This window comes from Brassica napus, chromosome A6 (genome assembly GCF_020379485.1).
Source record: "Brassica napus cultivar Da-Ae chromosome A6, Da-Ae, whole genome shotgun sequence".
NCBI lineage: Eukaryota > Viridiplantae > Streptophyta > Magnoliopsida > Brassicales > Brassicaceae > Brassica > Brassica napus.
The window spans coordinates 19,671,818-19,697,562 of NC_063439.1; the positions used below are offsets into that span (position 1 = coordinate 19,671,818).

At 29.6% G+C, this 25,745-nt stretch overlaps 2 protein-coding genes and 1 non-coding gene across 4 annotated transcripts; 1 reads left to right on the forward strand and 2 right to left on the reverse strand.

Moving 5' to 3' along the window:
- The first annotated feature begins 4,761 nt into the window (after positions 1-4,761).
- On the forward strand, positions 4,762-9,227 carry LOC106347986 (LMBR1 domain-containing protein 2 homolog A-like). Of its 2 annotated transcripts, none has more exons than XM_013787621.3 (14): positions 4,762-5,026; positions 5,246-5,334; positions 5,635-5,793; positions 5,958-6,171; positions 6,418-6,504; positions 6,572-6,711; positions 6,825-6,905; positions 6,993-7,057; positions 7,310-7,485; positions 7,562-7,692; positions 7,778-7,859; positions 7,956-8,169; positions 8,264-8,367; positions 8,441-9,227. In XM_013787621.3, the coding sequence occupies exons 1-14, from the start codon at positions 4,859-4,861 to the stop codon at positions 8,957-8,959; spliced, it is 2,229 nt and encodes a 742-aa protein (XP_013643075.2). In that variant the 5' UTR covers positions 4,762-4,858; the 3' UTR covers positions 8,960-9,227. The 2 variants fall into 2 exon arrangements, with proteins under 2 accessions (XP_013643075.2, XP_013643076.2); XM_013787622.3 differs by having other exon boundaries at positions 8,444-9,227.
- A 305-nt stretch (positions 9,228-9,532) lies between these two features.
- On the reverse strand, positions 9,533-10,145 carry LOC106347987. The gene has a single exon (XM_013787623.3). It carries the CDS (start codon positions 10,066-10,068, stop codon positions 9,649-9,651), a length of 420 nt encoding a protein of 139 aa, XP_013643077.2. The 5' UTR covers positions 10,069-10,145; the 3' UTR covers positions 9,533-9,648.
- An 8,121-nt stretch (positions 10,146-18,266) lies between these two features.
- Positions 18,267-18,350, reverse strand: TRNAM-CAU. The gene is given in 2 exon segments: positions 18,267-18,302; positions 18,313-18,350. It is a non-coding gene; the product is annotated as a tRNA-Met (tRNA).
- Positions 18,351-25,745: the final 7,395 nt, after the last annotated feature.

Consider the following 25,745-nt stretch of genomic DNA (forward strand, 5'->3'; position numbering starts at 1 on the left):
ATAGTTTTAATAGTTTTTCTTCAAGTTAGTTGGTGCTTTCAATTGTTGCTTTACAATCTTAGGTCAAGGGTGTGTCTTAACTTTGATATTACTATGCTTTTCACCGCAAAGCTCCTGCAGCGCTTCGACCATCAAGTTATATGTTTTGTATGTTTCAGGTCATGTGTTTACTGCAGGTAGTCGTCTACACAGCAGCATCTTGAATTGAGGTTTTGTCTCCTTCAGTTCTACCTGAGAAATCTGAAAACAAATCGGTTAGTGAAGAAGCTTCAAGTGTAACACGAAAAGATGTTGTATTTAAGATGGTGGATGAAGCCGATGAGCTATCTGTTGCAAGAAGCAAAATTGTGCTGATATGTGTATAACATATTCCTTCAGCTGTCACAGTCCGATCTCTGCAATCTTTTCATTATCCCTGGATATGAAAGGTAAGAGACGCCATCCTCTTTTTTTGTTTATTGCTTTCCTGAGTTTCATCGTTCTTCTCATAGTTATATATGCATGCAATAATATACACAACATAGGTTCTTTCATATCCCTGAATTGCTTATACTCACACATATATTTTAATATCTTCATAGGTTACCGGATAGAATTTCTTTTTCGCAGGAGAGGAACTAAAAAAGCTGGCTGCCGGAGATGTAGCTCATTGGAACTTTCTTGCTAAAGAATTCTCCCGCTTAATAAGTAGGTTGGGTGTCACATATTTCCAGGAGCTGAAAACACTGAGCAATACACAGAAGATGATCCAAAGTTCAGTTTCCATGGCAGGTGCTTAAATTCTCTGTGTTCTATAGGTTCTTAGATCACTAACTTCTGCAATTGATGGTAGCAATATTGGATTCAAAAAGAAAACATAACATGAGGAACACATTATTAGGCAGAGAATAAACATGGTATTGAAGCTCCTTCGGAAAGAAACTAGATCATACTGCAGCTATAATCCACTGTAAACCTCGGTGATCTTGCCATAGGGGTCTCTCCTCCGTCCCCTCTTTTCCCGGGAACTCAGAGCTTTATTATCTCTTATTGAGGCTTTCTTTGTTCTGTCAGAAAATGTAAACTCTGCCAATATTACAGTAGTTTGTTTAATTTCAAACTGGTACTTTTAAGCTTCAAAGATTCATGGTATCGTAACAGATTGAATGCATGACGGTCTGTGTGTACGTTACTAAGATGAGAGATAAACAAATGAGCCATTCATTTATGTGAGTGTCAATCTCTTTTTATGAGATCATCCAACAAATCATGGTACTTAATTTAGTTGCTTCTTACAGACAAATAGAAAGTAAACTATAATAATGAATTTGTTTCAGAAATGACAACTTTGCATTAACTTAATACGGGTTGGAGCCGGATAGAGTTTGGCAGATTAATATTGCTGAAGTTTTTTCCCCACGTTTTAGGAGTTGTTGAATATTTGAACAAACTTAAATGTGACAGTCTTTATGGGATATTAATATTATGTGCATTGCTAGCCAAATAAACTATGTTCTGGTTGCAGAAGTTATTCTTATCAATAGTGTTAAGAGTGTTAGTAAAGTTATGTGGTTAGTTACGACATCAATAATAACTTTCTAAGAAAATATGTAGCAGCGGAAAATACAGAACAAAGCTAAGAGCTTGGCTTTCTGAATGTTTTCATTTATCATCCTCAAGCTAAAATTTTACAGCTGTTTGACTCTGTTCCATAGTAATTTATTTACTCTTTAATCTGGGATAGAACATGCTTACCGGATGTTTGTTTGGTCGTTTTACTGGTCGTTCCACTATAAATTGAGAATAATGAGCCTAAAATAAAATAAGATTTTTTTTGGGTTTGCTAAGGATTATTTTAGATACAAGTTTATGTTGATTCTAAGGTATTTGCTGAATGCATTCAAATCAATAGTTAAATTTTAAAATGCATATTGGTTGACTTTAAGATTAAAGCAAAGTTTGCATTATACAAAAATTAAACCATATTTTCATACAGATTAATTGTATTTTAACTAAGACTTAATTAAAAAATTATTCAACATGCTTACCAGCTTATATGTATTTTCTGATATTGAAAATAAATATAAATTGAATTTTAATTATTTCAAAATTGTAGTCACCAAAACAATAAAAAGTTTACAATTTTTTCTAATAATTTAAAATTTAATTAAAATTTATGGAAAAAATCCGGGCGTAGCCCGGAAAAATCTCTAGTCGAATGTAATAATTCGATTGAATCCAACTTAGTTCAATTGGATATAAAAAAGTTCGAACTTGTAACACATATAAACTTTGAATCCTTTATTCATTTATTCATGAATACTACATTGAGTCGGTTATCTTTCTCTTATTCAGTACGGCTTTAATTCCACGTGGATCAGTTTTGAGCTCACTTATGTCGTCCGTCTTCGTTAATTTGATGCCTTCTGAATTATGGGTCCTACACGAGTCATTAAATATTTTAAATCAGTGACTTAAACCTGTTGGAAAACAAAAAAATTTAGTGCCAGAAACAGAGAAGAAAACAAATAAAAGCAAAGGTGGGCTCGGCGGTATATGATTCTTTCTGGCTGCAGGCATGAGAGGGTTATACACGTGAACCGGTTGGCGAGTGCTCACGTGTCGAGATCTTGTCGGCTCTATCACAAGACCAAAATCTATCGTTGGATCTGGCTAAGGGTAAGGGATATGGATGGACAGGAAGGACGGCCGATGCAATAAATTAAACTTTTAATTGGTAATCTTAGACCATCCAAAGATTAAAAACCCAATCGAATCTATAATATGCTTTAATAAACGGAGTATTATCTAAACTTCTAAGTGGGTATGGAATTCTTGTCAACTACGAATTAGACAATATTTTTTGAAATATGGATGTTGACCTCCCAGAAGAAACTGAATAAATGCAATTTATCGTACATCAATCAGTAGATTAGCTGACCTGGAAACACGTTTGACAAACGTGAATCATGTCAAATACCTTCACGCGTATATTATAGGTAGAAACAAATACAAATTAAATCCATCCTTCGGTTTAATAACATTCTTATTCAGATTAATGGTATTGGGGAATGCAAACCAAGCGATGATAATATGGCGGTAACCTCTTGAGATTCAGTGTAAATTTGCCGATTTTTATTTGAAACTACGTTATTACTAGGTGTTTTGTCCGCACATGCAGGCATAATCATCTTACAAATACTTATTATTTTATATTTTATTAATCCAAAAATCGGCATAAAAAACTCTAATTGGTAAATCCCACAAATTTTCCATGGAAGAATGAATTTATAAGAAAAAAATTTCCTATGCAATTTTGATAAAGAACAAATTGAATAAAAATTCATAATTATTTTTTATTTTTTCAATTCCGCGAACGAAATTTTATTTTTCATTTTTTTTATTTTTTTTCATTCTTCTAGTGGTCACCAACTGAAGTTATAGTGTTTCACGGATTAAACTTAAACTGGTTTAAAGTAAAAGCAAAAAAATTTGTTTTGAACTCAGCCACAAGTTAAGTTATTATTTATGATTTTAAATAATTAAATCAAACATCAAATTATTTATATATGTCAAAAACGTTCATCAAATTATATACTTATTATTGTGTTAAAAGGTTTTTAAACACTCATATATTAGAAATAATTTAGAAAATATCTTTATATAAATATTTTTATTTGACTAATATTTAATTATAAATTATTTTATATCTTAATTTTTTAACTTTATATTAAAAAATATTGTTTTCAGATAGCAACATAATATATATAAGAACTCTATTAATTTTTAAATATATTTTCACAATGTTATTATATTATTTTATAATTAATTATTTAATTATTAAAATAAAATTCGTGTTTTATTATATATAAAATTCATTACGGGTTTTTTGAAAACTAATAAATACTCAGTTAAAAACTAATAATAAATCAATGACCTATATAAAAGCTTAAAACATAATAAAATATGACAAATAAGAAAATAAGAATTTTAATATAACATATATATTTAAATATTATTAAATCAAAATTTGTTTTTAATTATATATAAAATTCATTACAGATTTTTTTTTAAATTAATAAATTAGTGATTTAACTAAAAATTATTAATAAATCAATGACTAAGCTCAAACTTGATAAAAACATGGCAAATAAGCAAAATTGACTAAAATCATGAAAAACATGATAAATAAGCAAAATTGACTAAAATCATGGAAAACATGACAAATAAGCAAAATCAAAATAATTATATATCTGATTACATATTTTATAATTATCTTATTCAAATTAATAAATTATGGACTCAACTAAAAACTATTAATAAATTAGTGACTCAGATTAAACATAATTAAAACATAACAAATAAGCTAAATTATTTTATAAATAATAGTATAGATGGTTCAAATCTGAATAAGATAAAGTGATATACTTTCGAATTAATCCATTCTAAAGCACTAAATGCATTTGGACCGGCGGATAGCCGATAGAGTTTACCAGGGTTAATAAAACCCTTATATTCATATTATCATATAGATTGCATGGTCCATAACGAATTCACAAACAATATTGGGTGTAGGTGTATTAGGCCCAGTTGGCGAGTTACCAATATCTGAGATAATGTTTGCCTAGGTTACCCAGTTCCTTCCTATGGGCCTAACTTTTGTTGAAGTTAATTACCTTCGATTAAATCAATCAAACAGTACAGGGTTTTCTACGAACCGAACTGAACCGAACCGAACCGAACCACTAAAGAAAAGAAAAGTAGAAAACTGAAAACGAAAAAAGGACGAGCTTCTCCTCAACGGCGCGTAACTCTCACGCGTACGTCCACATAAACGAGTCGAGCGATCTCTCGCTGATAATCGATCGTAGACAGAGAGATGTGGGTATTCTACTTGATCTCGTTGCCTCTAACCCTAGGATTAGTTGTATTCACGCTCCGTTACTTCGCCGGACCTGAGATTCCTCGGTACGTTCTAATCACCGTCGGATACACCTGGTTCTGCTCCGTCTCCGTCATCATCCTCGCTCCTGCCGACATATGGACGGTAAACATTTGGTTCCGATTACGATCGAACTGTTAGTTTACGAGCAGAAAGCTTTGCATCTGGATTATATAATGCGAAGAGTCGTGTTGTTTGATGTGGAATTGAAATCGATAAGAGGTTACAATAGGTTTGAGATTTAGCTGAAGAATGTAGGCTTATTTATCTGAAAGACTCGCTCAAGTGAACTATCAGAATAAGGAATCATTTTGTATTTTGCAGACACTGTCTCTGCCACCTAATCATCCTGAGAATGGTGCCATTTCCTTCTTGTGGAGTTGGTCATACTGGAGTACCTTCCTTCTCACCTGGTATGAACTCCTCAACTTCCTTCTGTGCCTTTACTCTTCTTACACTTTGTTCAAATCAGTATAATGTGCCCTCCCTTTGATCAAATCCATCTTTCAGCATGACAGCATGTGTCCCGTTTGTGATCAAACAAGTTTATCTTTACGTGTAAACCAATGGAAGTTTGCCTTTCATATGGTTCTGATGTAGATCTGGCCTTGTTGGTAGTATTTCAAGTGCACCCCTAACAATCCATCGTCATTGTTTTTTTAGCAACTAGGGTATATCTACCTCATATATTAAACTATGCTTTCTCTAAGCAGGGCTGTGGTGCCCCTTATTCAGGGTTTCGAAGATGCTGGGGACTTTACCGTCTCAGAGAGACTGAAGACTAGCCTGCATGTCAACTTAGTTTTCTATCTTGTTCTCGGATTCGTTGGTCTTCTCGGTCTTATCCTTCTCATCATGATGCACAGGAACTGGTAAACTGTTCCTTCATGATCGAATCTGTTTATGTATTGGCTTCCGTATCTCTCCAGACTTTCATCAGCTATTCTCTTAGAAGATGCTTAGTCGCTCATTATTAATTTAGCAGTATATGGCAGTTCATGGAAGTATGTGACGTGGCTTTCTTGTATGTTGACAGGAAAGGGAGCATTCTTGGTTATGCTATGGCATGCTCAAATACCTTTGGGCTGGTCACTGGTGCATTTCTTCTTGGCTTTGGCTTGAGCGAAATCCCTAAGACGCTGTGGAGGAATGCAGACTGGACCACCCGCCAAAAAGTTCTCTCTCACAAGATTGCCAAAATTGCTGTGAAACTTGATAATGCCCATCAAGAACTTTCAAACGCGATTGTAGTAAGTATTATTTGGGCTAAGCAACTTTGTTTTCTCCTTTCTCAGATATTGCCTCTGTGCTTCAGAGTAGATTATGTATGTCACCTAAGATCATGACTCTCATTTTGTATGTCACCTTAGATCTCTTCATGTAGTTAGTACCTTAAGGTTTTAGCAATCCAAATAAGTGTACGCTTTGCCCCCTTAAGAAACCGTGACTGTCTGCGTGTCAGAATTTTAATCACGTCATAACCAATGCCTTGTTAGGTTGCTCAAGCGACTTCTACTCAGATGTCCAAGCGTGATCCTATGAGACCATACATGAATGTGATCGATGCTATGCTGGCTAAGATGGTAACTTCCCCCCAATCCTTATATTATGAACACACAGTGGTGTTTCAATGATGATTCTATATACCAGTTTAGGGAAGACCCATCATTTAAGCCTCAAGGTGGTCAACTGGGTGAAAACGATATGGACTATGATACAGATGAGAAATCAATGGCAACATTAAGGCGGCACCTTCGAAATGCTAAAGAGGAATATTATAGATATAAAAGGTATGGAGAGCTTTCTCATGGCAATATTTAGAAATCTCGTTCAGTTTTATAGACTTTGTAACTGCTGCATTATTTAGAAATTTGTACTTATGTGTCACTATGGTTGTTTGCAGCGAGTATCTGACGTATGTTACAGAGGCCCTTGTTCTTGAAGACACAATGAAGAACTATGAACGGCGTGATTCAACTGGATGGTGGGTGGCGTTTCATCTCTCATACAATATGTAAATCTCTTTGTCGTTTATCTCTACCTTAAACAGCTTTCATGCACCAATTTTCAGGAAATATATTTCGAGCTTCAGAACCAGTCGAAGCGGAAAATGGAGGAATCTTCTTGATACATTGGGTAACCTCCTTTACACATTCTGTACTCATTAAGTCATTTGATCTCTGAACCTGATAAACGCGTTGCTTAAATATGAAAGTTCATAAAGATACCCACTTCGGAAAGAATACAGTATGAAAACATCCTCTAGAGGGGTTGCTAATTGGATTGATTGTTTTTTTTCTAAATTAAGATTTCATTGTTTTGTTTTAAATTGGGATTTGATTGGTTAAAATGCATGACAATACTTTTGCTAATTGTTGCTTTTGCCAGAATTTATATGGAGGTGTCTGCTGAAGAAACATATACAAATGATGTTAGCAATAGTTACGGGGATTATGTCAGCTGCAATTCTTTTAGCTGAGGCAACTCTCCTTCTTAGTAAACTGGACTTATCTCTCTTCTCAATCCTTATTAGGTTTGTCAAATCCGATGAACTGCTAGTGCAGGTACGTTGGTACTCTACATTTTAGGTTAAACCTCTCTTGCTTCTTTGCACTTAAATCCTGATCATTTTGGTTTCAGGCATTTGCTTTTGTACCTTTAGTGTATATGTGTATCTGTACATATTATTCACTCTTCAAAATTGGGATGCTGATGATTTATTCCTTGACCCCTCGACAAACAAGTTCTGTTAATCTACTAATGATTTGCTCGTAAGTGATAACTTTTCTTCTCCTATTTATGAAAGAAAAATAAGGTAGATGCTTATATAAAAATGTTTTGTATGTATCTCTGTAGGATGATTGCTCGATATGCGCCGCCAATATCTTATAATTTCATTAATCTCATTCAACTTCGTTCCGAAACTATATTTGAGAAGGTAATACTTATAAATCTCCCTTTGTGCATTTCCTGGTCTTAGAAGTCTAAAGAAGCCGGCGCTATAATTGCGTTTGGTTTTCATTTGGTTCTGCAGAAAATGGGTAGAATCGATGACGCTGTTCCGGTCTTTGGACAACGGTTCAATGAAATATATCCTCTCATAATGGTTATCTACACACTACTGGTTGCAAGCAATTTCTTTGATCGCGTATTTAATTACTTCGGTAGCTGGAAAAAGTTTAAATTTCAAACAGAGACCGACGATATGGACGGTTTTGATCCTTCGGGATTAATGATTTTGAAGAAAGGTAAAAGAGAAAACCATAGTCATCTGTTTCTATGTTGAGCTTTGATCGATAACTCATACTTTAATATAATTCCTCTTCTTATATATTCGTTAAGAACGAACATGGCTTGAGGAAGGACAAAAGGTTGGCGAGCTTGTTCTTCCATTAGCAAGGAACTTCAACGATGTTGATGACGTTGAACAAGGAAGCAATTTCTCTGTAAGTTTATGTCAACTTCTAACCAATTTTAACCTTGTTCCAAAAGCCTGACTATATTTTGTTATCTTTGGAGCAGGAACATTCTTCAGTTGAAATGAAGATGTCGTCCAGCTATGACACAATGAAAGGAAGTTCATCAAATGATGATATTTCCCGTAGATACGGATCAGCTAGAGAAGCAATCACTAACAAATATGCAGCTATCAGAGAACAACAGAACAGATACTCGCCATCCCCTGTCTCAAAGTCAGAGAACATGGCTTCAGCTAAAGTGTCTTTACTCGAAACAGACAGTTCGGGACGAAGTAATGGCGAAGGTGGAGGAGGATCAGGAGAGTCGTCTTCTCGTTTGGCTTCAACATGGAGAAACATGAAAGTAGGAATCCAGAGTTTTAAAGAGAATGTAGCCACCAAGAAGTTTCTTCCACTAAGGCAAGGTCCAGAATCAACAACAACAGCAACCAGCACAAGAGTGATGAATCCATCAAGGCCGCAGTCATTAGATGATATATTCCAGAGACTGAAAAACCGGTCAGTAGAACACGGGCACTACCTTGATGATGATGATGATGATGATGATGATGAAAGCTGAGTGAGAGAAAGCGAAAAGAGCAAGCATTAGATTTGTTCACTATAGTGTAGGGAAAAGTTACAAGTCACTGATGAAAAGGAAAATGCTAACATGAAATGTTATAAAACTCATAACCGAACATTTGGAGTTGTAGAGTGTCCCATTTTTTGGGTCGTGGGTTTTATATGCTTACAGTTATTAGGAACATGTTATATACTGTTGGACTGTATCTTTATATGCTCAAAAACTTAAGGAATTTAATTGATAAACCACCAACTATGATTTCTTTTAGAAATATGTTACAGGTTATAACTGTTGGATCGTATATTTAAAAAAAACTCATAAATAAGTCTGTTGTAAGTCTTAGAGAAATCAAATTTATGATGTCAATGAAGGAAAAAAAAAAAACAACACGTGAGATGAGCCATGGGTGATCGATCAGGTGGATTGCAAAAATATAAAAATAAATACATTAAGATGATATGAACAAAAATCACGGATTTGTAGGTGAAAATCAAAATCGAAAATCCCATGAAGCTTTACGTTTCTTTAGTCAAAATTGAAATCATAAGAAACCAAACTCTAATTTCATACTATCAGAAAAAAATCACTTGATCATTACTTTCCACCATTAGACCTTTGTTTTTAATCTGTAACTGTACACAATCAAAATAGAAAATATCTGAGTGAAAAAAAAGTCAGTCAGTTAGTTAAAACACGCGTTGCCGTGAAGTAACCAACCCACCAACGTCGGCACCACCGCCTTTCCCTTTCAGATGAAGCAACTTCTTCCAAAAACCAGTCTTCTTCTTCTTCTTCGAATCACTAACGTTATACGAATCCCTCGGAGCATGAGCCATAGATCTGCTTTTCTTCAGCCCTTCCATCAGATTACCACTCAACGCTTCCCTCACAGCGAACGACATCGACATCGAACCAGCTCTCCGGTGGTGATCTTTAACCGCAGTCGGCGGCGACGAGGGAGAAGCCGAAACGGTGGTGGATGAGGAACTCGATCGGTTTGTGATGTAGTACGACGTCGTCGTATGGGGTAAGCGAGAGAGTTTATCTCTTAAACAAGAAGGGCATACTCCTTCGCTGCCTTGGTGCTTGTGTTTTCTGCAGTCCATTTTGTTCTTCTTCGTCTTCGACCTCTCTTGAGAGGGGTCTATCTATATGTATTGTAATTTTATATATGCGCGCACGTGTGTACGTACGTGTGTATTATTGCCACGTTTACATCAACGGCGGTATAACCAAAGAATGTTCAGTAAGGTTTTCCCTTTAATGACCGGGCTTTCGCAGAAGATAACAGCTTTTGACGTTATAAGTAAACGACCACCTCAATTCAATAAAATGACGATTTTATTATTTGCGTCATTAAACTACAATAACCTATGTGGATCTTAATTAGATTTTAATTTGGATGGTAAAAATAATTAATTAGGAAAAATATTTTTTAACACTTGGTTAAATATATTAATTCGATAAATTAGCTTAACCTGTTAAATCTGCATTTTTTCCTGCATGATCTGCTTGATTTACGTTTTGGGTTTGATTTGCGTTATCTTGATCTGCATACCATTCGAAACCATTATCTTAAAATTATTACTATCCTCTAATGATAAAAATCCTTAACCTGAATTTTGAACCGTACCCGAACCGAAAAACTGATTTGTACCAAATCCAAATTGTAAAAAAAAAAGTACCTAAATGGGTTTTGTAGGGTGTTATAAAACATATTTAAACCAAAAGTGTTATTAACCGAACCCAAACGGGTGAAAAATCTAGAAAATATCTGAAAAAACCAAACTGAATGTCCAGATTATTATACAAATTGTTATATAAACAATTATTATTATTATTTTAATTAAAAAGAAACATTTTATAAAAAAATATTTAAAAATATAAAATATGTTCATGTGTTATAATATATATGAAAGAACAATATATATATATATATATATAGATACATAGTACAATATATTTTATTCTATAAAAATATAAAGTATTTTAAAATAACCTTTTGATTTATAAATATATTAAATTAAAATATAAATTGTTAAATAGCTTGCATGAATTCATTAAACTATTAATATAAAATATCATAATATAACAACAACTTTTTTGTAAACAGTATTAGTTATTTTATTAATGTTAATTGTTATCAATAATACAAATAAAATAATTATAGTTATATATTTTAGATGATACAAAAATAATATATATGTAAAACACAAATATTATATATTATTTTTATTAATAATAGTAGGTAAATTATTATATGAAAACAGAAAACTATAATAAAATATAGAAATATATTAGAAGAGAATATGTGATTATTCTTAAATAAAGTAATTTACCTACACATTAATAAGTTAACAATAAAGTAATATAAAACATTAACCGAAAGAGAAAAAAAAAATCTGCATGCATGTGATTGGTCTTCTGCATGGTTTCAGCCTCTATTTTTTTTTCTCTCCATATCAAAAACATTAGCACTAACATTAATCTGCATCCAGATTCCAGATCATCAAATAGTTTATAATTTAATTTTGTTGTGCATTGAAAATATTGAATGAGAAATAAAATGCAGATCAATCTGCATCAAAAATGTACTGCATTTAATCTGCATTTATATTGGCTTCGAATGGAACGCAGATCAAATAAATGCAGATCAAACAAAAAATGCAGATCATGCAGAATAAATGCAGATCATGCAGATCAAGCAGAACAAATGCAGATCAAACTAATTTAATAAATTATCATAATTAAATACATGTTGAATTTTTCAATAAAAGTTAAATATCTCAACAAAGTACAATTTATTATAAATAAGTAATAAGTATAATTTGACATAAATAACAAAAAATATCATCATTCTAATAAATATAGTAAAATTGTAAATTATATGAAAATTTATCACAATTACAAAAATTATAAAGAGTATTCTTGTTTTGCTCTTATTTTTTGTATTTTTATTTAAGTTTTCGGTTCTTTATTACCAGTTGTTTCAACTATAGAATTAATTAAGCATGTGTATAAATACTGAGAACAGAGAACCGAACCAGAACCAAACCGAAATAACAAACCCAAAACTAAAGTTCAAAAATAACCGAATGGTTCCTATATTTTTTAGCCAAAAAAATGAAACCAAACCAAAGTAATTATAATATTTAGTATTAGAAATACCAAATATTCTAAACATATTACTTTACACCGAACTATAGAAAAAAATTCAAAATACTCGAATATTTTTTATAAAGTATTTTAAATTATCTAAAATATCCTAAAGAACCGAATTACTCGAATAGTTTTTATCCAAAATATTAAAATGCAAAATTAATTAAATAAAATATGAAAATACATGCATATGTTATAATATATCTTTAGAGAACAAGTGAACCTTTTACTTAGTATTACCGAATATAGATTTAATTTAATTTAATCAAAATAAATAAATTATTATATCCCTTATAGATAATAGACTAAAAAGGAAGAAAAAAGAAAAGAAAAAAAAATGCTACACAACCGTAGGTCACCTCCCTATCGTCCACTCCCTCTAGCCATAAAATGCATGTATGTGTTATAATATATATTTAGAGAGTAAGTGAATTTTTTAATTTGTTTTAAATCAAAAGAAATAAAATCTTATACTATTTATAGATAATAAGTTTAATAAAGTCGCAAATGCTTGTTTGAATCTTTATAACGTTAACAAAAAAAAGTTGCAAATGCTTTGGACAAAAAAAATCTTAGAAAGCTCTTTTCAAAAAAAAAAAATCTACAAAGCCTATTGGACAACTGCATATCGACAGCCTTCCTCCTCCATGTTTTAGTTGCAGTACAAAAAAGCAACACAATTTTGATCTGGATGCAGTACATTAATTTTTTATTATTTCTTTTTGTTCTGCAATTTTATTTGTGAATGGGTATAAATTGCAGTCCTCTCTGCATTTTTAATTATCTTGCATCTCTCCTGTGTTTCCCCTCCTGTACATTCACAGCCATTGTATTTCATTCAAAGCCAATGATTGTTGTTTCCAGTCAAATTGAAGAAAATGACTGATAAATGTCTAAACATTATGTATCTGAATATGGTAGGAAAGAAAGAAAATATAAACATTGTAGCGCTTTCTTTTTTTATAAGTCTTATTGGCTATCCGGTCGGACCGAAAAGAACGCATTTAATGCTACAGAATGGATTAGCCTGAAAGCGTACCACACTTCCTGATCAAAATTTGGAATACCTTCCGACTAATGTCAGGAGTGGACCGATCATCTGTTACAGTCCACCAAGTAAACCACTCTGATTAAGGTCCAAGCCCAGACTAGTCAAATAATGATAATTTAGTTTCCAGTGTGAATCGAATCCACGACTGATGTAGGTACACACCATAGCTCTTTCATCGAATACTTTAAGTTAAATACTTTCTATGTTTCATTTTAATTGTCAATCTATAATTATGCATACAAAATATTTAATTTTATATATTTACTAAATAAAAACGTCATTACCTATACACCTAACTATATTTCAGCGAATCAAAAAATAATTTGAAATATAAAATCAATAAATTTTGCATTAATACTATAAACGATACTTATTTTGAAACAAAAATTTTACTTTACATCAAAAATTCAACTGAAACAGAGGAAGTAATAATTTCTTAACTTATGAAATCAAAATTAGTTTTTAGCTTACTTGATTGTATGAAATAAAAAATCTAGGTATGGAAAATAGATTAGTACTTTCCAATTGTAGAATTACAAGGTTTTTGTTTGTCATTGATAAAAATATAAAGTACATTTAGTTGATTTTAATTTGATTTTGTAGTTTAAATCTTTTAAATTCACTTCTTATAAAATTATTTTTAACGGAACTTAGCTCATTTCTAACAAGACTCTAAAACACAAAATTTAGAATAATTTCATCTTGAACAAAACATTAAAATTGACATTATCCCATCAAATTTGGTGTAGTGTGAATATTGTTACACCAAATTGGGTGTAACACTATTCATCACACTAAATCTTTAAAATATTTATTTTATTTTGTTTCGTTTAATAATATAGTTTAATTACTATCAAATTTGTAATAAAATATTAATATATTGTATAATTTGTATTTTAAATTTATTTTCACATAATTTAAAAAAGAAATCTTTTTTTTTTCAAAATAAATTATTAAATGACTATTATCATTTATCACTTTAAAATAATAAAAATATAAATAATAATCTAGATGTGATAAATAATTAATAATAAATATTTTAAACTGAAAATATCAAATAATATATAATATTATTTGTGGTGTAAGGTTTGGCCTTATTGTTGGAGATGACAAAATTTGATGTAATTTCAACATCAAATTTAGTGTCATTGTTGGAGATGCTTTTAAAAGCGTTTTAACTTTTAACACTAGATTTTGATCCGCGCAACCGCGCAGGTGTTTGTTTTTACTTTTTTTTTATACATAAATTATTATTTTTAAACATTAGTGATATTTTTTTAACATTAATTATATACTTAAATGTTTATATAACTATTTCAAATATAATAATTTTATAATTTACATGTTATAATTAATCATTTGGTTAAAACCGTATGTATTTTCACTTCTTATTATATATTTATCTTATTATATTTACATTTAGTTATTAAGCAAATTATTATATTCATGAGAAAACATATTTGAAAATTATTTTGTATTTAATTTATGCTAAATTCTGACCCATGTTTCAAAGCTGTATTTCTTTTTACTAATATTTTTTTATACTTATTCATTTTAGATAATATATTATTGTATATACAAAACTCTAAGATATGTTAAATTTTAGATATGTATTATAAGGTTTGTTAATTTTAAGCCGTTCTATCATCATATTATATTTTTAAAATAAATAATTTATATTTATGAAAATAAAATTTATAAATTTATCAATTGAATATAATTTTATCATATTTATTTAAGTATAATAATTGTATTTTAACATGATCATGACTATAAAGTGGGTAAAATAGGATATAATTTATTTATTTTTCATTTTATAAACGATAACTTAAAATATATTAAATTATTGTTAAAATACTTTTACACAGATTTATTAGAATTTTTAAATATAATATATAAATATATATTATATTTAAAATGAAAATATATTATGATTAAAGTAGTTACAAAGATTTTATATTATAAGCTTTAAAGAAATACATGTTAATTTTTATACATGTATTATATATTTTACTTAATCCATCTTACCAACATATTAGATTTTATTTTTGAATATAAATATTTTATACTTATGAAAATAAAATTTATAAAATTTATAATTTTAATACAATTTTATTATACTTAGCTCAATATAATAATTTTCTTTTAATATGATTGATTATGATTATATAATATATAAAATATTACAGAATTTTTTATTTTATAAATGATTACTGAATTTATTAATGTATAATAATATTTCAAACTAATTTCGAAATTAATGAAAAATATTTAAATATAATTTCGAAAATGAAGATCTTGTAAAAATCTTTTAAAACAGATTTGTTAGATTTTTAAAATAAATATATTTATATTTTAAATAAAAAGATATCAAAAGATATTATGATTAAAGTATTTTAAAGATTATATGCATTATTATTTTTAATAAAATACATTTAATAAAATTTCTAAGTGATGGTCCAAATAAAAAAAATCACACATGAAAAAAGTCATGACTTCTTTTTTAATATATAAGATTTATTTTTTTCTTCAAGCAAAATCTCTTGAGATTCATATATCATTAAAAAGGAGTGTCCATAGAGTTTTTAGCGGTCAGTTTTTTTTAACACGTTTAGCGGTTAGTTAAAGAAGATTGTAAAGAGATGGAAGTGTGAAGTCACAGCCTGGTGACATTAATAAACTCAACTTTTCGTTCAAAGATTTCACAAATGTAGACACGAAGAAGAGGGTCAACAAAAGAAACGTAATGAAAGGGTGAAAACGATGGACAGTTGTGATTTAAACAAACACTCAACATGACTTCTAGGACCCACTACTAGTTAGGTATCATATGACGGTGACCGTGGCCCATGTTCTCGGCCTAGGAATCGCTTGTTACGCGTAACCAGAAACCCCACTCGTGCGCATTGGGCTATATATTTTCTCAACGAAGTATCATTGAGTTACGTAACTAATTGTTTCTTGAAGAATGTGCGCCGTAAACTTCAGTGTCTTGCGCACGTGAAATTGTAGTCAAAAAGGTCGACCGGAGGTTCATGGGAAATGAAATATCTAGAAATTCGTACGGTTCATGCTCGTGGGGATGGGTGATGTATTTTTGGACCGGACTACAAAGTAGATCCTCTTATTACTAAAACTAATCCGGAAAACAATATTTATTATTCCATGAACATTTCTTAACCATTATGATAACCTTTTCACTAACTTCTGTACACATGTTCTATATATATATGGACATAGAGGTTTTCGACGAATTAAAAAATATGTCAGTCAAGTACTTTAAAATTTTTGATAAATGGAATCTCGCTTTTCACGTTAACGTTTATTTCCGTATAAATAAATCTTAGGCTTGTATTTTAATGCCGCTTCTTGCTTAAGAATACAACTAAGAGTTCTCATGCAACATATGCAGCTATAAAATATTTAAAAATATTATATATAAATAATTTTTTTTATTTTTATATTTTAATTTTATTAGCATAAAAAATAAAACCATAATGTAATTGTTTTTAGTTTGATTTATTCAAGTTTACTTTGACCTTTTAATTTTGCATTATTTAACTTTTGATAAAAATAATTGAAATTTGTAAAGTTACTTTATTATATTATTTTTTATTTAATTACCATTTTTTAATATTTCTATTTGTAAATAAATGATTTCTAATAATATATAAATTAAATAAAAATAACTTATATACGTTGATAAAATATATTTTAAACTACACTTATATTAATAATAAAAATATGATTCATATATGGATGTAAAATTTTAATATTCGTAATTATTATTTATATATAAAAACATATTATTTTAATAGATATAGAAAAGTTATCATATATTGATGTAAAATTTTAGTATTCGTAATTATTATTTAAATATAAAAACATATTATTTTAATAGATATAGAAAAGTTATTAGGTATCGTAAAATCTTACCAAAATGAATATTTTCTGAGATTAAATATTTTTGATATAAAATTTATTAGTTATTACTATATTATGAAACTTTTCCAAAAATATAAATCCGTATATAAAAAATCATCATCATTATATTTAAGAAATCTTACCAAAAAACATAAATCTAAATATAATAAATTTTACATGTCACAATTATATTTATGCCGTGTCATATTTCTTTTAAGCCATGTCATCATTTTTTTTGTGAAAGTTAATGTAATGATGACACATATACAAATCTCTTCTCAAATATAGTCTAAAAGATTGCATCACGAAAATATAGAATCATTATTCACAGGCAGCCAAATCTATAACTTATTGAATAATCTATACATTATTTATATATACGGAACGCGTATAATGATGTCACGCGTTTTTGTGACAAGAATGGGCATGGCAATTTAGGGGGCGACTGGTTTTCCCGCTACTACCCGCAAACATAGCTTTTGCGGTTGGTAGCGGTTATCGGCGGTTTGCAACAATTACTCAAATCGCTTTAAACCGCTCTGAATCTCATAAATTCAAAAGCTGGCTCCAGCTAACATTTGCGGTTACGGACGGTTGCGGGAGAGTAAAAAAAATTTCTTTTTTCTAAAACAATATATATACAAAAGTAAAAATATTTAATAAAAATTTTAAAATTGAAATTATGAAAATATTAAAATATATCTATTATATTTTAATTAATATTATAAATTTTTATAATAAAAACAATTTCAATAAATTTTCAAAAATTAAAATTAAAACTTTCTAAATATAAATTTTATATTTATTATAATTTTATGATTTTTGATATTTTTATAATCATATTAAATGTAAATATTGTTAATTTATTATTTGACTATTACCGTATTGGTAGTTAACCAGTCATAAGTCACCTGCAAACACACCAATTTTTAACCGCAGTACCAGTCGTACAAATCTCTTAAAATCACTGAAAACCGTAACCGTCCGCATCCACAAACTTCCGTAAGTAACCGCTGCGTTTGAACCAGTCAGGTCTTTAATCAAACACGAGTGGCGGCTCCATGATAAAAAGTGAAAACATGTTTCCGAACTATGTTGGGTTTTAGGTTTTGGGTTTTATAGATAACATGAGGCCCATTAAGCCATAATAAAACATTAAATGAAAAATAATGGGGTGAGAGAGGCTCGAACTCTCGACCTCAGGATCACTAGTAGCTATGAGACCTACGCGCTAGCCAACTGCGCCACCACCCCATGTTGTTAATTTTCAAAGCTAAAGTTATCTATCTAAACAATGTACAAAACAAGAAACATGTACTTATTCTGTTTCATTTTAAGTTGGCGTTTTAGCAATTATTTGTTTCAGTTTAGATGATGTATAGTTTCAATGTAAAAAAGTTGCATTTGATGTTTAAGACCATTTGTATTTTGCAATATAATATTTATTGAATAAATTAGCTAGTTATTATTATTTTTAGACAAACGAAATAGACTACATAAAAATTTGTATTCTTTAATTGTGTGCAAAAACTTTATAATCTAATTATTCTGAAAAAGGGAGTAACAATTATCACAAGTATATCTAGCATTGTTCAGGTGAGGTAGACTAAAATAGCAAACATACTGGTCTGGATGTACTTTATGAATAATTAGATTATAAAGTTTGTGGGTTAAAGAATACAAATTTAATCCGCGCCATGCGACTGTAATACAATCTAATTCGATCATAAAGTTTGGCTGAACTTAATTTCGAAATTTGTGGGTTAGCTATCCAGTTCGTCAAAAATGAGCCAGTTTGTTACATCAAGTTATATTAGCACGAGAGAAAAGAAAAAGTGAGTGACAGCTACGGCCATCCGAAGATTATGTATATAAATTATTTTTATGTATTAAAATTTAATTTGGGTTCATTTACGTATTACGCACGTAGTTAAATTAAAGTAAACAACTAAATCAACATAATACTTCTTGTTTATGACAATATTCTTGATAAGTAAATAAAAAATTATTCTATTTATTTTATATGATATAAAATTAAAATTTAATGATATTAAAATATATATATATATAAAATATATTTTAGTATAAATATTTATTATTGAGACTTCCTACCCATGCGATTCTATTAACATATGTATATTTGTTCTAACAAAAAAATTTAAACTATTAATCATAAAAAAATTTAAACTATTAATCACAAAATTTTCAATGTGAGATTTTTTCAATGCAAATTTCAAAATTAAAATATTAATGTTTCAAAATGTTTTCAATGCAAATTTCGAAATTAATGTATTTGTGTAATTTTATATGGTATATAGTTAATTTAAACGATATAAAAATGAACATATATATATATATAGTTAATATGCATATCTACTAACTGAGACTTTATATTTATACGATTTTATAATCATTGATATCTTGTTATAACAAAAAAAAGTTAAACTATTGATGACAAAATTGTCAATGTGGGACTTTAAACATTTTTACTAATTTATAATCGTTTAAAAAAATCAAAATATAACATATTTATTTTTTATTACATGGTTAGTGTGATTGTTTATTTTTGTAAAATAATATAGAATTAAACAAAAAGAAGAGAGGATACAAAAATTATTATCAAATCTTAATTATTCATAATCATTAATTATCATAAATATGTTAATCATATTAGGTAATTCTGTAGTTTTTATTTAAGGAAATAGTTGATAATATTCTTTTGTACATATCTAATCAATTTGATAGTTAGATTATTAAAATGTACAATATATGTTTAGATAGACCAACTTATTTTTATAAAGATTTTAAAAAACATCATAATGAGGTGTCTACAAAAAGATGTTAATAACGCTTTTCAATTAATATGTAAAGAATATAATTTGTTAGGGGTTGATTTGCAGAGCAAACCAAAGAAAATGATAAATACTATCTGGAGAAGTTAAAAGAGTTTCACCTGATCAGATATTATCTACGTACCACGGATGCAAAATACAAAGATGAATAGTACGAAGCATTCGTTTTTCGTCGTTCACATGAATACATATCACCCAGTTTAGTTTACAGAGTCAGTATGAGTCTGTATAAATCAATGACAAAAAAAAAATATTTGGAGAAATTTAACATCCCATTTTAATTTTGCAAACCATTTAAATTGGTTTGCATTAGTTAGACACAACTAGGACCGCTCATGGATAAAGGTAAATGAAGCATTTTTTTAGACCATTTTCAACAAGACACCAAAATTCTAAATTTGGTGTAATTTCATCTCCAACAAGACATTAAATCTGACAATATTTCACCAAATTTGGTGTAATGTGAATAATGTTTACACCAAATTTGGTGTAACACACTTCATCACACCAAATTTTTAATATGTATATTTTATTATGTTTTTCTTAATAACATAGTTCAATTACTATCCAATTTGTAATTAAACACTAATATATTGTATTATTTGTATTTCAAATTATTTTTACATAATTAAAATACTAATTTTTTTAATTTTTAAAATAAATCACTAAATGACTACTATCATGCATCATTTACAAGTAAGAAATAAATAAATAATAATACAAATGAGATAAAATAATTATTTATCAATTATAAATAATAATAAAAAAACTTAAAACATCAAATAATATATAATATTCTTTTTAATGTAAATTTTGGTGTTATTGTTAGAGATGGCAGTAAAATTATAACACCAAACACCAAATTTAGAGTAATTTTAACACTAAATCTGGTGTCATTGTTGGAAATGTTTTTAAGCTTTTAATTTTTTTTGAAAAAAAAAAATACAGATGTATATCCCTAAATTTGTAAAGAAAAAAATAATTAAAATTTTAACTAAATCACTTAAAATTCTTCCTCTTTTAAAAATCTCAAGGCCTGCTATGGACATAAATATAAATATACATCTAACAGTGATAAAATGTAACATTATTCAATAAATAATCGATAGTTTACAGGATGAATGCAATTCAGCTGAGCGGGAATGAAATGAGCCGAGCCGGTGGATCAAGTCCACAGTCTTTTTAACAATTCCGAGGCATATGGAAAGGGCGAAGAGGTTACTGCTGTGTACGTGACCGCAAGAGTCAAAATTGGCTGACGAGTAAATTGGGGGATCAATGCGGGTCCCGCCTTCTGACATGACAAAAGCCAAGCTTGTTTCTTTGTTGGCCTGGGAGAGTATTTGCTTACACGATTTTTTTTTCTTTTTTTTCATCTTGATTTTATTAAATGGACTGAGTCCAAAGGGCAAAACCCAAATACGATACAAAAGGACATAGAACCCAACACAGAGGGCAAACTTAACTAGCTAAAGTGGGCCACAGCCCAAAACCCCAAACCCATAAACACTATTAACACACCACGCGTGTTTCGTGGTCGGAACACGTGTTAAAATCCTCACCAGCGAGGAACACGTGTCACAAGGCCGCTCCATCTTATCAAAACCTTCACTCGAAGGCACGTGTCGCAAGATCAAATCGCATCCGCTCTTCCCCGACATGCAAGATGCCGACGACATCCTAAACGGCATCCACCGGAAAACACACCGGAAAACAAGATGCCGAGATCGAACATCACGCATCAGATGGTGAAGAAGATCTTCCACCATAGTCGGAAAGAGACGCGACCCAATACCGTCCTCGAACCCGTCAAACCCACCATCGATCCACACTTTGAAGAATCAAATCAATCATCTACGATCGATCCAAGAACAACCGACGTGGAGTCTCAGATCGAGAGTCGATTGAGCGAAGAGAGAGCAAAAGCGAAGATCACAGACCAAGAAGCCGGAGAAAAACAGTGCTTTTAGAGCCACCGATTCCCGGAAGCTGAAGCCGACAAAACCGATGCTGTCGGAGCCACCAGTTCTCGGAAGTTAAGCTGGCGACGTCGGTGTAAAGGAATCACCGCCTCCCTGATTCGAACCTGATAGATTGGAACCATAATCATAAGAAGCTCCGGCCGAGGTTTCATCTCCTCCTTCCTCTGTGTCAGATCGTAGAGAGGGAATAGAGCTTGCTTACACGATTTTATTATTTTGGTCTAAGCTTTACACGATTATTATTAGTAACGACTTATTTTGGGTTCTAAGTTTACCATCCAATAAAATTTTGTTATTTCATGTTCGATGTTTTTTTTTAAAAAAAAATATATATATATATATATATATATATATATATATATATATATATATATATATATATATATATATATATATATATATATATTATCAAGTTATAATATATTTTAAAATAAAAATAAAAATTAAATAAAAATAGTAATAGTTACAAAAATTTTTGTTTAATTTTTTAACGTCAGCAAAACACTAACATTAAATCATAATTTCTAAATCTTTGGATAATCCCTAAACTTTTGGACGAAACCCTAAATATTTGGATAAATCATAAACTCTAAATCAAAAACACTAAACACTCAAACACTCAAGGGTTTAGGATTTAGTGTTTTTGTGTTTTGTGTTTTTGATTTAGAATTTATGATTTATCCAAAGATTTAGGGTTTATAATTTAAGATTTAAGGTTTAGTGCTTTGTTGACGAAGTTAAAATATTTTTTTAAGAAAATTTTATCTTTGTAACTACTATTATTATTATTTTTTTTTATTTAAAAAATATAATATAACTTGACAATATTTTATTTCTTTTTCTAAAAAATATCAAATGTAGAAGTTGAACCGAGAGAGTGGTGAACCCAAGAATAACTCCAAGTAACTTCACAATTAATTTCTTTAACACGACCACTAAAACTACCAAAAATACTAAGCTTTTAACTCTCACATACTATTATTCAACATTTCTTACAGTTGTAATTTGTAAATATCTCGTTTTCTTGATCTTCACTGCATCAAATAGGGCAGCAATACGAAATGTTGTAAAGATGTGGTGTTCAGACAAAAAAACATTGTCATTTATTGTCCGAATTTTTTATTTATCAAATCGTCCGAAGTTATTTTGTTTTTGACAGTTATCAAATCCAAATCAAATACCAATTCAACAAAGTTCCGTTTTCTCTTAGCTATTTCAAAATAAAGATCTGGAAACAGCGTACATCCTGCGGGTGTAAGTGCACATGCACGGTTGGGAACTTGGGCAGCATCAAGTTGGCATTATACAAAATTCTCGACCAAAATTAGAATCTCTCCATCTACCTATTTATTATTTATTTATCTTTTATTAGTTACAGAAATTATGTAACAAAACCATTGAGACTTTGTATTCTTCATTGGATTGGTTAACTTTTATTTCTTAATCAAAAGAAATTAAAAGGCGAGTTATATGCTTCAGCCGTTATTTGTCATTAAGGATCTTAACATTAGTTAATAAGTATCGAATTTCTAGACTACTGTAACCTATAATTCCTGTAAACTAAACAAATACAAGGGAAAAGCTACTTTATGTACATAAAATGAAGTTATTAATAATTTAATTCTACTAAGAAGCATCCCGTTGAGCTAAACAATATTACAGTAAGTGAGAATATAAATAAAATACGCTTATATAAAGATAATGGCGTATCAAAGATTTTGTCATATGCGTCGAGATTAAAGTCAGTAAGTTAATCATATCTTTTGTTAAAAAAATATTAATGGTAACCAATAAGTGGTGGTCTGGTGGGATGTATGGCTGCGTATTATAGCTGGACATGCTGCATGCAATATCCAATAGCAAAAAATAGCATACATAAATACAAATTGTAATAGCATAGTTTTTGTTTGGGGTCAACTTAATAGCATAGTTATGCATGCATGCATTCTAGAAACTTCAATTAGGCGAGATAGATGAATAGACGGGTGTATATTGCGGAACATCAATGATAAGAACAACAAAAGTGGGAGAAAAGGCAAAGATGCCCTAAATACTACAATGCCAGCAACTACAATGCCAGCATTGTTTAGACAAAGTGGAGCATGTCACCCCAAGTATTAGCTAATGATCGATTATTCCATTGCTTCTAATCTAAATTATTAGCTATCAGACAGCCAATTATGGCTACGATTTATCATTACTTCAATTTGTTTTAATCATTGCAGTGCGCATATACTGGGTTAAAAGATGAATGGTGGTTATGAATGGTAGTGGAAGTCTACGTGAACAACTTTATTTCTTTATATTTTTAGGGAATTTTACTCTTTCCTAAAAATATTTAATATGACATGACTACAGTTTTTAATCCCGAAACAAGGGATGATTTGTTGACGTAGGAAAAATGACGACTAAAATTTCAAAAAAAAAGAAAGAGTTAATTTTTTTAATCAAGTTGTTTAATTGAATCGGTCCACTAGCTGGCCATGCAAATCGAATTGCTTACTGAAAACAAAAAGAAAACCAATATAAAATATAGTTAACATAATTAATATAAATAATTATTACGGTAATAACCAATTGGTTACCAATAATACATTTTTTTTACAAAAGATATTCACATTAAGAGGTAACTAAATCTCTACTTAAAGATAACTATATCAAATAACCCAATCTCTATCTCTTACTTATGGATTCATTTTAAGAGATATTTATTTGTTTGTTGAAGAGATTTTGATTAGTCTATAAATTCTAAAAATATATATTTGTTTGTTAAACAGCTCTGATCTACAGTTTTTTTTTATTTTTTTTTATTAATAGATCGTTAACCCTTTATCAATTTTATCTTGCGCTTACCCGAAATTTATTTTTCTTGCTATTGCTCTTGTTGGCCAACATCTTTTCTGAGTTTCTCTAACGAAGTAGCTTCATTACTTTGTATACTGTAGAGTTTTACAAAGTTTATTCAACATAGTGCAAATAAATTCGGTTGGCATAGGTCTTTGTAGGACGGTTTAGGTAATGCAGTTAGGCGTAGATCCTCATAAGGCAGATAGTATTTTCGGTTGTTGAATCGTCTATGTAATCTTTCTCATAATTGTAATATCATAATAAATCAGCACTAAACAAAATTTGTAATAATAACGGTTTTGATTGGTAACATGTGTTGTTGTTGATTTACTTTGAGTTAAAAGTTTAAATAACTGATAACTCAAAAATATTACAAATTCAATTTCTTAAGTTTGATTTAACATGTGTTGTAGTTGAGTTACAATTTTTACTTAGACTCTTTGTAAATTTATTAACTCAAAATTTAAACCAACATCAACCAAAATTCTATGTTTTTGAAATTGAGTTACAAATTTAATTATATTTCTGTCTAAAAATACAAATGAAAATAAGGAGTTTTCAAAATCCCGTGTATCAATTTACGTTTGCAAAAAAAAAATTGTTGCTTTGTAAGATTTTAATATTATTTATGGTTACAATTCCACAATTATAGCAATATCTAAGTTTATTTTTGTTTGAAACTATTTATGAACATTCATAAAAAATGTAACACATGTATTCTTTAAAATAAAATAATAAATAATATTCTTGAAATCTACTTTTATTAGTCCTCATATTTCGTCTCCAAAAACCATAATCCAATAAAAAGATAAATTTTGAAAATATCGATAAAACATAAAAATCACAAGTAAAAAAAAGAAAAAAAAAAGGAAAACGTTTAAAAACACCAATCCGATAGCAAGCACTTATGCTCGTTAATCTCACCTAAAAGAAAAAGAAAAGAGCGATGAATAACATGAGAGTTACCG

Coding starts and splice junctions, on each gene's coding strand:
- LOC106347986 (XM_013787621.3), top strand. CDS start 4,859: ATGTGGGTATTCTACTTGATCTCGTTGCCTCTAACCCTAGGATTAGTT. Junction 6,505..6,571: donor ATGCTATGCTGGCTAAGATG/GTAACTTCCCCC, acceptor TCTATATACCAG/TTTAGGGAAGACCCATCATT. Junction 7,058..7,309: donor GAATCTTCTTGATACATTGG/GTAACCTCCTTT, acceptor TGCTTTTGCCAG/AATTTATATGGAGGTGTCTG.
- LOC106347987 (XM_013787623.3), bottom strand. CDS start 10,068: ATGGACTGCAGAAAACACAAGCACCAAGGCAGCGAAGGAGTATGCCCT.